Source organism: Thermobia domestica, chromosome 12, assembly GCF_964235325.1.
Source record: "Thermobia domestica chromosome 12, izTheDome1.hap1.1, whole genome shotgun sequence".
NCBI lineage: Eukaryota > Metazoa > Arthropoda > Insecta > Zygentoma > Lepismatidae > Thermobia > Thermobia domestica.
Window position 1 is genome coordinate 204,836,832 of NC_137465.1, and position 13,370 is coordinate 204,850,201.

General features: G+C 38.9%; 1 protein-coding gene across 1 annotated transcript in view; it reads left to right on the top strand.

The window, feature by feature from the left end:
* The window catches only part of Polr2B (RNA polymerase II subunit RpII140), a gene marked incomplete in the record, with an annotated part of 60,646 nt that extends 52,049 nt beyond the window's left edge, over nucleotides 1-8,597 (top strand). Inside the window, 2 exon segments of the mRNA XM_081734592.1 lie at nucleotides 2,099-2,294; nucleotides 8,356-8,597. Coding sequence (XP_081590718.1) covers nucleotides 2,099-2,294; nucleotides 8,356-8,445 — 286 coding nt within the window.
* Nucleotides 8,598-13,370: the final 4,773 nt, after the last annotated feature.

The following is a 13,370-nucleotide window of genomic DNA, read 5'->3' on the forward strand; positions in this document are numbered from 1 at the left end:
ACAGGAAGGTATTTTCCAGATCTTATTTCAGAAAGTTGACAGAAGCCGACAATGAAACCCTTTATAATTTATTTTCGAAAGTTCTACTATTTACAGTGTGTAAGCTTGGTGTTTTTCTCTACATTTTTTTTTTCGAAACTAGCACAATTGTTCTCAACCTAATTCCTATCACGACCCCCATTTTATCACATTCTCTTGCCAGCGATCTCCTTATAATATCTGGTTTGTAATAAGCTTTATAATATATCTATTGCGGAAATCTCACGATATCCATCTATTTCTATAACAGTAGAATATACAGATGGTGATTAGAAAAATGGAAACACCTGAACGAAATTGCAACTTACCAGATTAATATGGTGTCGGGCCACCTTTCGCCTTCAGAACAGCCTTGATGCGACGTGGGATGGAGGCATAGAGGTCGTGAATGGTAGCAAGTGGAATTCTACACCATTCCTCGTGCAGGGCATCGGCCAGTTCTGTGAGAGAGGATGGAGGTGGAAATCGTCGTCGGAGTCGTGTTTCCAAGACGGACCACAGATGTTCAATTATGTTGAGATCTGGGGATTGGGCGGGCCAGGTGAGGTGTTGAACTTCATCCCGATGTTCCTCAAACCATGCTGCAACAACACCAGCTGTGTGAATGGGTGCATTATCATCCTGGAAGATGGCGTCATTGTTCGGGAACAACATCCGGACCATAGGATGCAAGTGGTCTCTTAAAATTGCGATATAATCGTTGGCAGTGATTCGTCCGCTAAGTGTGACCACAGGACCCAATGAAAACCATGATATGGCGGCCCACAGCATCACCGAGCCGCCGCCATGTTTCACAGTTGGGCGGAGACACTGCAGACCATAAGCTTCTTTGGGCGTTCTCCACACATAAACACGGCCGTGGTTGGGAATAGGGTGAAGGATGACTCATCCGACCATATCACACGTTTCCAGTCCTCAACGGTCCAAGTTGCATGGTCGCGGCACCATTTGCGGCGTGCGAAAGCGTTATGGTCCCTGATGAGCGGTTTGGCCCGTGCAACACGACCCCGTAAGTTCAAGTCATGTAATTCGCGGCGGACTGTGATTGTCGAAACAGGGTGGGGGAGGTGCTGATTGAGTTCCTCCGTCACTTGCTCCACAGTGGCACGACGGTTCTGCGTGACAATGCGCTTTAATACCCGGCGTGACCTGTCACTCATGATTTTCTTCCGCCCACTGTTCCGCTTCCTCGATGTGGTTTTCCCGTGTGTTGTGTAGGCCGTCATCACCTTCGACACTGTCCCACGCGACACACCTAACACAGTAGCCACTGCCGTCACACTCACTCCACATAACCGCGCATCAACAATTTGCCCTCTTTGAAAATCTGAGAGGTCTCCCATTTTACACTACCTCCGTCTGCTGCAGCCACTGGACACTGCTGTTCCACTGCGCCTGACGTAGTATGGAGACCGACCTAACACACCACTACCAGCTGGCGCCACACCACTGCCAACCCATACATCTGACGTGTTGCCAACTACAGGTGTTTCCATTTTTCTGATTACCATCTGTATTTCTTGTATATAGTGGATATAGTAACTTCCCTTAAAGCGAATGGATGAAAACTAAATTTGATCAGTTCATATTACAAATATCGAATCCGATCCTTCATAGTGTTTCAAAGTGGAGGCCGTTTGACAATTTAGAACTTGATAACTCCCTTAATTTTGGGTCATATGATAATAAAGTAATTTCTGATTTTGGTTTTAAAAAACTTGGACAGTTCTTAAAAAAAGTTATTGAGTGTTTTAGTTTTCGAGAGGTCGCCACTTTGAGTAATATCTGGTATTAAATTCTAATTATATTTATCTCTTCCGCTTATCTTTGCGACCCCTAGGTTGAGAAACCCTGCTCTAGCGCTACACAGTATATTTATTATCAGAGGCTTACACGTAATAAAGACTGTTAAGTATAATTTGAGTTTCTAATATATAGTTCAAAAAATTACTTGTCCACGTTTTTAGCGATTCGTACCATAGTTCGTCGTAAGTAGGATTAACTAATGAACTTTCTCGATCATTTTGATTAATCCATGAGTTTCTCTGTTTCTTTGTAGGGATGGAGGTCTACGATTTGGAGAGATGGAGCGAGATTGTCAGATTGCTCATGGAGCAGCTCAGTTCCTCCGCGAAAGACTCTTCGAAGTTTCTGATCCCTACAGAATTCACGTGTGCAATTTCTGCGGCCTCATCGCCATTGCTAACTTAAGAAACAGCACCTTCGAATGCAAAGGATGCAAGAATAAGACTCAGGTAAGACTTAAAACAAAATTCTATTATTGATTCAATGTATTCAGTTACTTGTCCTAAAAATCCTCGCTTCGCCAATAAGAAACCGTTTTTCATTCCTTTACATTCGGCTGATTGAAACGAACAGAAGAGGTAAACAAATCTTTGTTTGTTCATGTTTCACAGATTTTTATTGAAAGTATCTATTTAATAACATAATGTTTACAATTCTCACAAAATTAATATTTGTAGACTTTATTCAGGGTGGCCACTCATTTGGAATTTCAAAATTCCCTGACTTTTCCAGAAATTTTCCCGGTTTTCCAGAAAATTTCTAGAGATCTAAAATTGGTATATATAGGAACCTTGGGCAACTCAGGGACACGAACCCCTAAATTCCAGTAAAATTATTGCTTTTAATTATTCTTTTGTGATTCCAGGCCCCCGGGCATTTGTCCCCTATTCCCCCTCCCCTGTCGCCGGCCCTGCAAACCCGTAAACAATTATTAAACACAAATCATGTGAGTTATACGGCAAAGAAGTCCATGTGTTAAGAAAAAGAATTACTCGAAAACATGGTATTATGATCCAGGCCCATAGCTAGGAAATGGCCAATGGAGGTGGAGCCCGCACCCTGCGACAATCCTCAACTCCCTTGACTGAAATTTTCATTTCTTTTTTAAACAAATATATGTTTAAAAAATAAGTAGTCAATAATTCTTAAATTTATTTTCTTGGAAAAACACCATTACAGAATTTACATAAAATCGGTTTAAAATTGCAAAATTCAAATCAAGAAACTGTTCTACTTATTATTCGTTAATTTGCAATCAAATATTTCTCCGGATTTAACAACAAATATACAATACCTTCACCAGGTGTGCTTATTAGCAACCTCTGTCATATTGTAGTACAAGGTTATGCTATCGTTCTTTGACGTCACAAATGAATGGAGAGGACAATTATGGAGCTACATGTATTAAGAAGTAGCGGACTTCGGTCTAGAAAGCCGGCATTAACAACTTTAGGTAGGCCCGGGTCCCAAAGGTTTTGTCGTGCCAGCAGTGGCGTGCGGTGGTTATGCAACCAGGGAACAGGTCGACATAGATGGGAAATATTGTGTAACAAAACAACGGAACTGAAGTAAATGAGCACTATTAAAATGTTTTTTTTTTTTTTTTAAGAACAATAGTACATGCAGTAGCGGAATTGGGTGTAAAAACTAGGGGGAGGGGAATGCCATTACTTCAAATTGGTGGTCAAAAGGTCAAATATCTGTAAAAAAAAACATGGCCAATTAATCGTGTGGCGCAAAAAGTACTGCAGCCACTGAGTACAAATGCATGTGGAATCCACACAGTTTTTGATTCCACATAGAAATACACGCATTAACCAAAACTCCACACATTTTGTGGAATTCGACACACATTCGGAACTCTTCCGGCAGAAATACTCAACTATCGTTCAGCCTTTATATTAATCACGTGACCACCAAAACGGGATGCAGGGGCGCAGCCCCGAGCGAATTCTGGAAATCAAGCAGCCATCGAACTAAACAAGTGTGTTAATTACAAAATGGTCCCGATTTCGCTCCAGCTCAATTCATGGGCAGCACTAAATGACAAAAGAATATGAAGAAAGTATGCGCAGCCCAAACCAGCAGAGCTAGATAAACGAAACCTGGAAGGAAGGAGAAATCTGGGGGCGAAGCCCCCAGCGACCAAAGCTATTTCGTATATAAATAAACCGGCTAAATGGCTAGGAATACAGCAGAACGTAAATTTTCTCCCGAGTAAAAATTCCATGTTTTTCATCAAAATTCCCTGACTTTTCCAGAATTAAAAAAGTTCCCTGACTTTTCCCGGTTTTCCAGGTGAGTGGCCACCCTGTTATTTCAGGCTGGAACAGGGCTGCAAAATTAAGTAATTTAATACGAGGAAAATTTAAAATATTTAATGTGTGAAGAATCTCACATTGACGGGGCAAAAATATTCTCCTTTAGCAGAAATAATTCTGAATAATACATAATTCCTGGAGTAACAGAACATTTATTTTTCGAGCGTTCTTGGAAAAATTCGTTTCATAGATTTTGCCTTTGTACGTGATTTGGAATGGATCAGTTATGAGCTGCTCCTTTTCTTTCTTATAATCCATCGTTCCATAATTACTAATCAACTTCGATTTATTATTATTAAGGGTAGTATTTTGGATCGATTAGTATTATCGTATTCTTCTCTATCCATTATCATATCCAAAATTATACACTGACCAGCCAAAATATTATGATCATCTATCTAATATCTGGTATGTCCACCTTTGGTTCACAGGACAACAGCTGTGCGGTTTGGAATGGAAGGAATGAGGCCTTGGTAGGTGGCTGGAAGCATAATTCACTACATCTGCAAACACTTCAGACACATTCGTGCTTTGTTCACTGTTAAAGTTCGCTGTTAATTGTGCCACATCCTGTTGTATCAATCTCGATTGTCCACGACGTTCGATAGGTGTGTCCGCTTCACATCGCTGCTTTTTTCTATCTTTGAAAGACATTAATCACGGTAGCTCGCGAACTCTGACAAGTCGTACTGTTCCGTCGTCTGATATGCTCGTTCTGTCTGGCGATCACAATGTGGTCCTTATCAAACTGGGATATATCACCAACCTTTCCCATTCTAAGCACAGTCGCACTGATATCGAGTGAGATCCTTGTCATCGTCTGGCGAGCGCTTCTGCTGTGCCCCGTACCTATTACTTCAACCTAACGACTTCGTTCAAAAGTAGTGGTCATAATGTTTTGGCTGGTCAATGTATACTTTGGACATAAAGACCAGTATAACGTAATATTTTTGTGTGCTATATGTGAATATGGTGCAACTGAAGCCCGGTAATCCATGAGTAATTTTGACTATCATTTTCCTTTTATCCTTATAGAAAAAGAAATTTTAATACAAAGTTGTATTTTAATGAGCCCTATCTACTGGTATGTTTACTTTGTTTTGGAGAACTTTTAGTCTTTTCAGCTCATTGGTCTATATGGAAAAGTATTCTTCCATTTTTTTTAAATAATGGGGATTGCGATAGTTTTAATATTCTATTTTTTTTCATGTCATTTGGAAGCCCCCTTTTTTGTCAAAATGAATTTTTATTGCATAGAATTTAATAATCCTTCAAGTTAATTAAAAATTATATTTAAAATTAAATTTTCATCAAGGAAGGGATATATATGGAGTAATTACTAAATGAAACTATTCATCCTCGTTTCTTTTGAAGAAAAAAAAACTTGACGGAAGTAAGTGAACTAAGAAACATGATGGAAGACTTTCTCAACAGTTTTAAAGTCCTGGAAAATACATGGGGATGAATTAACCCTTCAGAGAGGATGTGGTCCATGAGCCTTACTTGCATTTGTCAAATAGTTATACAATACGTAATCGTAGGCTTGGATGGCTTTTCTTTTGCACCTCTGAAGGAATTGTGATACCCATCCCAAAACCCTTTAGAGACAGGCCTGGCATTATAAACACACAGCAGATAGTTCCGTTGAGCATGGGTGTGATGTATAAACATCGGACAGATGGGGTTTAGAAGTCTCATTTCCTGTTGTCATTGCAATATAGGGTGTTTCAAAATGATTTGAATGATTTCAAGTCCTTAAGTATTATAACTGTCCAGGTTTTAGTGGTGAAAATTGTAAAATAGTAACTCACGAATGCATAATGCGAGCCCCATTTCTTACTCTGCGTACAATAATTCGGTAACCGAAATCCTTCCAGATCCATTTCCTTGCTAATGGAGTTCTTTGATATTGGTGGTTTACGAAATTTTGTGCGAAACTTGCAGTGAACACACAAGGGTCATTCCACATTCCATGTGAAATCAACCAAGCCCAAAGCTCATGGTGTCGGATTTCGATGAAACTTAGTCTACGTGTAGGCCTCTATGAGAGATGATCATGCACCAAATTGTAGCCCTGTACCCCCTATAGTTTCAGAGCACAGGGTGGTAAAAAATGTTCGATTTTTGTTTTTGTTTTTTTTATTTTTGAAGAATCTTGTTAGCTTTAATTGGTCATATCTCCCGTAAATATTGAGCTAAAGAGAAAATAATATACCATTTTGAAGAGGAAAGAATAGGTTACAAGATATGTCAGGAACATTTATTTGAAAATCAAATATCGTTTTCCGGGAAACTTTTGTATCAGTGATATATCAGAAACTGTCCATTTGATTTCCTTGAAATTGGATACTAAGGTAGCGCCATATATTCGGCATTAGTGTGCCAAATGTCAACTTGGGTCAAGAATGGGCCTAGAGTCTACAATGATTTTCTTGTGACCATGTCGGGAGAGACACCTGGGGTGCCAATCTCTCAACAACTTTTTCTGAATTGGTGACGCACCAAGTACCTGAAAGCTCTGGGTCAATTGTTGCGTCAGGTGATGTGAAAGGCTGATCAGGATTTGCACTAAAAGAGATTGCCCATCAGACGATTCTTGATAATCACTTGCCTGTACGTCAGTTGCTCAGAAACAGCGCCTACTTAGTTCCTTCCTGCACTTGTTGCACACACCTTGCTCAGACTCAGAGCTTTGAGTTGTGGAGCCAGTTCTGCTATCCACGCTTGCACCGGGCGAAGTCCAACCCTCAATTTACTGCTATGACTGCCAAATGGATTGGCACAGTAGTCTTGGCAATGCTGACATAGTGGAATCACCTAAGCAGCAATGCAGCTTTTGAATGCACAGTTACAGGTAATGCTGCATCTGGATCCCGGGACTATCCATTACCGACACTTGGGGATGTGCTGTATAGTCATTGTGATCTCAGTAGCTATGCCGGCACACTATATAGACACTTCCAGCTAGACTTGTTGTCCAGTCTAGAACTAAGAGCTTACTGGCATGCAGTGTTAAATGTCCTCTGCTTTTATAGAGGTAACGAACCTGCCAGAATATTCCAGATGATTCTAAAATTTTCTAGCAGGTTCCAGACGGTTGTAGAACCTTCTATAATGTTCCAGACATTCGAGGACCTTTCAGAATGTTCACATTCTTGGCCCAAGTTGACATTTGGCACACTTATTCCGGACATATGGGGCTACCTTGGTACCCAATTTCAACGAAATCAAATGGGCACTTTGAGATATTGCTGATGCAAAATTTTCCCGGAAAATAGTTGATTTTCAAATAAATATTCCTGACATATCTTGTAGCCTATTCTTTCCTCTTCGAAATAGTATATTATTTTTCTCTCTAGTTCAATATTTACGGGAGATATGACCAATTGAGGCTAACAAGGTTCTACAAAAAGAAAAAAAGAAAATAAAATCCATTTTTCACCACCCTGTACTCTGAAACTACAGGGGGTACAGGGCTAAAATTTGGTGTATGTTCATCTCTCATAAGGGCCTAAATGTATACCAAGTTTCATCAAATTCTGAGACGACGAGGTTTTTTCCTAAAAATTTTTATCGATTTCACATGGAATGGCTTACAACAGGCCAACTAATGTGAAATTGTAGGACTGAAAATGCTTTACCTGCATTTTCACAGCCAGCCGTCTTGCAGCTTGTCACTGCCACCTGGCTGAAGACTCGAGACGACATGTACGGCCATGCCAAACAAAACTCGAGAATGTGATCGAAAATATTTCAATACAGTTTTAATCGTTGATAGTTTTGAAGCTAACGGAACGATTTTTTATCGTTCAAGTCATTTTGAAACACGCCGTATAATAAAACATTGTATATGTGTGTGTCTGAAGAAAGATCGATTTAAGGTTACTGTCCCTAAAGAACACACCTGCTGCTCAAGAAGTGGAGATTCCAGGGTAATTTGGTGCCTGTTTTGTAATATAATGAAAAATATCGCTTCAGTTTTAATGTCGGCATATTGACATTTCTTTAGTCTACAAAGCCGTTGACTACAGAATCATCAGTGCCCAACGTGAAAGGAACATAAAACCACTGGATGCTTGATTTACACTTGTCAGTAGTTGTGCATGCACTTATTTGTGTTTGTAGCTGAATATTCATACACAAGAAGCCTATATTCTAAATTAACGAAAGATTTTGTGTTTTGTTTCAGATTTCCCAAGTGCGGCTTCCATACGCTGCCAAGCTTTTATTCCAAGAATTGATGTCCATGAACATCGCTCCTCGACTCATGGTGATATAAAATTACGTTATGGATCGAGATTTTTTCTCTCAATAAAGAATAAAATAATGGAAGATTTTTAATTGGTCTGTTTTCGTTTTTTAATGTAGACCCTATTATTTCAATGCAGAAGTTGATGTAAGTTATTTTTGTCAATAAAAAGTGTTTCTTAACTTAGGAAAGTTTCGGCAACATTCATTAAATATGCTTAGCATTCTCATAAAAGCTGATGAAACTGTCCTTTCTTTTAACGCGATGTTAAAGCATATTTACGGATGGCGGTTGAAACTGACTATTATTATTATATGTGATTACCACTTTTCACCTAAGGAAAAAAGAATTCGGATCATACAGAGACTGCAGTACTTACCTGCACATAAACTGTGAACGCAGTGACGATATCAAGTCTGAAATACCGCAGATTCGGATGTAACGGAGGGGAAAGTATGTCCCTCTTTTTTTTTTTTTTCTTTCCTTTGTTAAAACTGTAAAGATTTTGCAAAGCTCACTCACTCGCCCCTTACCTGACCATGACCACTGCAAATTTCGCAAAGTAACAGGATTTTGAAACAATAGTGTAAAAAAAGGATGTGATTTTGGGAACCACTCATCTTGATTCATTTTTGGGAAGCAGTTTTTATCCATCTCCGAGCTTCAGTTCAACGCTTGGACCGTCAATATCAACACCGGCCATTCGCCTTGACGTCATAAGCCAACAGCTACATTCTAACATATAGGAAACAAGTCCATTCCCTATTCATTGTTTGTTGCTTACAAGGAAATCCTTGTTTTTATTATTTTTTATTTATTATTATTATTATTTGTTTAACCTTGTTTTCCAAACCTCTGCTTTACTTCATCATGTCTACGAGGTCTCACACATGCTTTTAAATTTAATTGTGATGAGATCAGGCGCTCTCTTAATGAATTTGTATCTTTTTGGTTCTCGCAGTCGTATGTCAACAGCTAGACAATGTCCTCTTTGATCGTTTACCTGACACTCGTCGTAGAGACAAGTATTGATAGTCGCAAACAAGAACTTTGACGTCCAACAGTTCTTCCTGGATTTTGGAACGTAACATCTAGTAACGCCAGCAGATTGGTTCCTAAACCTTCCCCTTCTGTGTTGGCTCAGCAGAAGGATGCAATAATGACTTAGTCTGCTTCGATTTTGAGTAATTCACCATCTCTGTGTGACATAGGTCCACAGGCGTTCTCTACGCCTATGACGTTAAGAGGAACAGCACCGGATCCAAAGTTCTTTCGGACATTTGCTATTTGGTCATTCTGCTTCGATGATTGCCTTTCGATCAAAAGTACTTTCGAAGGAGACGCCTCACTCTTCCGGCACTTTTGGATTTCGCCAACATAGTTCTTCAGCACCAGCTAGAGGGAGAATCATGGAACAACCAATTTGATGAGAATGTTCTTAAGTCGCTATCCCCAGATCTACTAATATCCTGATTGCTACTGTTGGTCCTTATTTGAATCCTGCATTTTATTTAAATTATAATTCTCATTTGGAGAACCTCTTAGTAATCAGTTTGATTCTTACTCTAACTCTGTACATGGTAAAGACACCTTGTACTTCTACAAAGCTTGAAAAACCTACCAGAAATTCTTAAAAAGTTGAAATATGATTTTAGTCTGAATCATACATTTTATGCAGTCGTAAACTCGAGAACACTAAACTCCCTAGGAGTTATTACTAAATATTCGTAGATTTCACTACCCAATATATTTTTTCAGAAACTATTCGTTGAGAAATTCGTGCTTTTTAGAAGAAATGTTGCTGTCAACTGTTAGTGTTGTTTAATTATATGTTTAATTAAAATAAATATAACGAAACAAAATATTTTGAGTAATAAATTTTACGAATGTTAGTAAATGTTTAAGGATGAGTCTGAAAAAGCTATATTCGAGATAAATAATATAGGAATCGAATTCATTAATAATATAGGAGGCAAGGAAACAGAGTGGCCAAAAGACTTCCTGAAAATCATGATACCGATGGCTAAGAAATCGAACCCAAAGAGATGTGAAGATTTTTAGAACAATTAATCTCATATCGCATGCTGCGAAAATTTTGCTTCGAATACTGAACAGAAGGTTGCATGGAAGAACTAATAAAAAAGTTGAACGGTTCGGGTTGAGGAAAGTTAAGAACACAAAAGATGCAATTATTATGGGTTATTAAGGGTGATTGGTGAAAGGTTTATACAAAAAGGGAAAGAGGTGTATGTGTTATTTACGGGAGTTCTAAAGAAAGTTGGGTTTGAATGGAAGAATCGAAGAGTCATAAGAAACACATATACGAACCAACAAGTGAGGAAATTGAACAGAGAGGAAAGTACGAAGAGTGCAATTGGAAGAATTCGACAGAGATGCTCTCTCGCGAATATAATTTAATATCCATCTAGAAGAGAGAGTGAAAAAAGCCTATATAATAAAGACAGCATTTCAGTAGAAGGCAGAATGATTAGGTTTGCAGATGATACGGCTCTTGTTGCAGAATCTGAAGAGAAAGTCAATAAGATGTCAGAAAACTTGGGATGAAAATTTTAGAAAGCAACGGTGATTGGAACGAAGGGGTCGGTGTCAAATATAGAAGGGGAGAAAATAGAACAAGTGACTAGTTTTCGGTACCTAGGTAGTACTATTAGTAGTGATATGAAGTGTGAATGTGAAATAAAAGCAACGATAGGAATGGCGAAAGTCTTTTTTAGAAGGAAATCTATTTTGTGTGGCGTTGAATAAATAGTTGAAAAAAAAAAACCTCATAAAATGCTTCGTGTGAAGTACTGTTTTGTATGGGTCAGAAACATGGACATTACGCAAAAATTATGAAAAAAGACTGGAAGCTTTCGAAATGTGGGTTTGAAGAAAATGGGGGGAATTAGTTGGGTCGAGCGGAAAACGAATGAGAGGGTCCTAGAAATGGTGGAGGAGAAAAGAACAATTTTAGACATTATTAAGAGGACGAGAAACGAAATAGGATATTGGCTAAGAAGGAACTTTATCATGAGGAACGTGCTGGAGGGTATGTGGCAAGAAAGAAAAGTAGGGGGAACTGAACTACAGTTGATGGAGAGTATCAAAATTGAAAAATCGTACATAAAGACGAAGACCGAGGAGCATGGAAGTTCCTCAGTTGCGGCAAGTGACCCGGCAGTAACGGCAGAAAACCTATGATGATAATAAGATAGTAATAACTTCCAGGAAGTTTACTGCAGCCTCATAATATGCAAACATGACAATTGCAAAATATTGGCAGAAGTTATACACTAGAAGTGCATTTTGTTTACAGCAAACATTAGAGAGAGAGATTTTGTGGGTGCGCCAACAACGATGTCTTTTTGCACCCATGCGCTGACATAACTTAATCAAATACAAAAGCAAGAATAATAAAACTAATAATAAGTTAATTAAAATACAAGAAGAAACGTCTACACACGAGTTAAAATTAAATAGCATCCAAAAACCTGGAGCTCTTGCAAAAATAGCAGCAGTCCATGAAGAAAACGTGTGTCGTCACCTAAGAGCAAGTGCAAGTCGTTCGGAAGCTTGTAACGTTGTCGATGTCGAGCCAGGGCGGGGCAGTCAACAAGAAGATGAATAGATAAAAAGGTCTCCACAATAAACACATTCTGGAGCTGTTACTCCATATAAAAGATATGCACGCGTCAAATGACTGTGTCCAATACGCAGTCGAGTTATAAGTATTCCTTCTCGACGAAACTGTTGGTAACTAGAGGTCCAGACTCCTAAGTGTGGTTTAATGGCATACAATTTGTTGTCATGTGCAAGATCCCAATCCGACTGTTATTGTCGAAGACGACGAGATGTGAACACCGGGTAAAGATCAGTGCAAGGGAGGGGCAATGGATCTTCGCGTGGAGAGCATGTGCGAAGATATATAAAACAAGTAATGCGGCTGTTGCAGTTGTCCAATTTACGACTGTTTAATGTTCCTCGGTTATGCCCTTTAGGCTAAAGGAGATGATGATAAATAAGTGAATGATAGTAAATATGTTTGTTTTTGGTAGCACAATATTGCGAGCGGGGAGTATATTCAATGAGGAAAAGCTGAAAGGCTATTACCGCAAAAATATGTAGCAGAATATTCTACATGCAACAGGTAACGCTTTCGGGAGATGCTACTTTTTTCATCAGCCTGTGGTAGACTTCAAAAAGGATATTAAAAACATGAAGGATGGTTAAAAGGTTAGGATATGTAAAAAAAATAAGAGTTTCTATTTCTTTGTGTTTTAATGTTTGACAAAAGATTTGGTTTTTACATATCCTAACCTTTTAACCATCCTTCTTTTTTTTTTTTTTTTTAATCCTTTTTGAAGTCTACCACAGGCTGATGAAGGAAGTAGCATCTTCCGAAAGCGGTACCTGTTGCATGTAGAATATTCTGCTACATATTTTTGCGGTAATAGTCTCCGCTTTTTCTCATGTTTTTTTGGTGCTCGCACTAGGAATCGACCCTAGAATCCCGTGCACGCGTTAGCCACTAGACCATCAGTGGCAGTGCGAGTTCACAAAAATGTCACAGAAACGGAAAGCATACTCAGCAGATGAAAATGACATGGAGACGGAAGAAGGCTTTCGCTATGTTTGTGAAGTCTCAACTCACATGATTTCGTGGATGGAGAGGCGAAATGAATCGAACAGCATTCATCTCCTTCACCTTGCTACAATTAAACCTTATTTCTTAAAAAATAGTGTATTAGTATGTCAAACAAAACAGATTTTTTAAATATAATACAGTGTGTCTCGAAAGCCCCCTGACATAAGCTGTTATTATCGGAGTTACAACAAAATGTAAGAGGGGAAACCATCTACAAATATGTTGTTTTCAATCTAAAGTGAAGGATTTTTTTAAAAAAAATTGGACGAGCCGTTTGGGCGCCTAATGTTAAATGAAAATGCAACGTTGC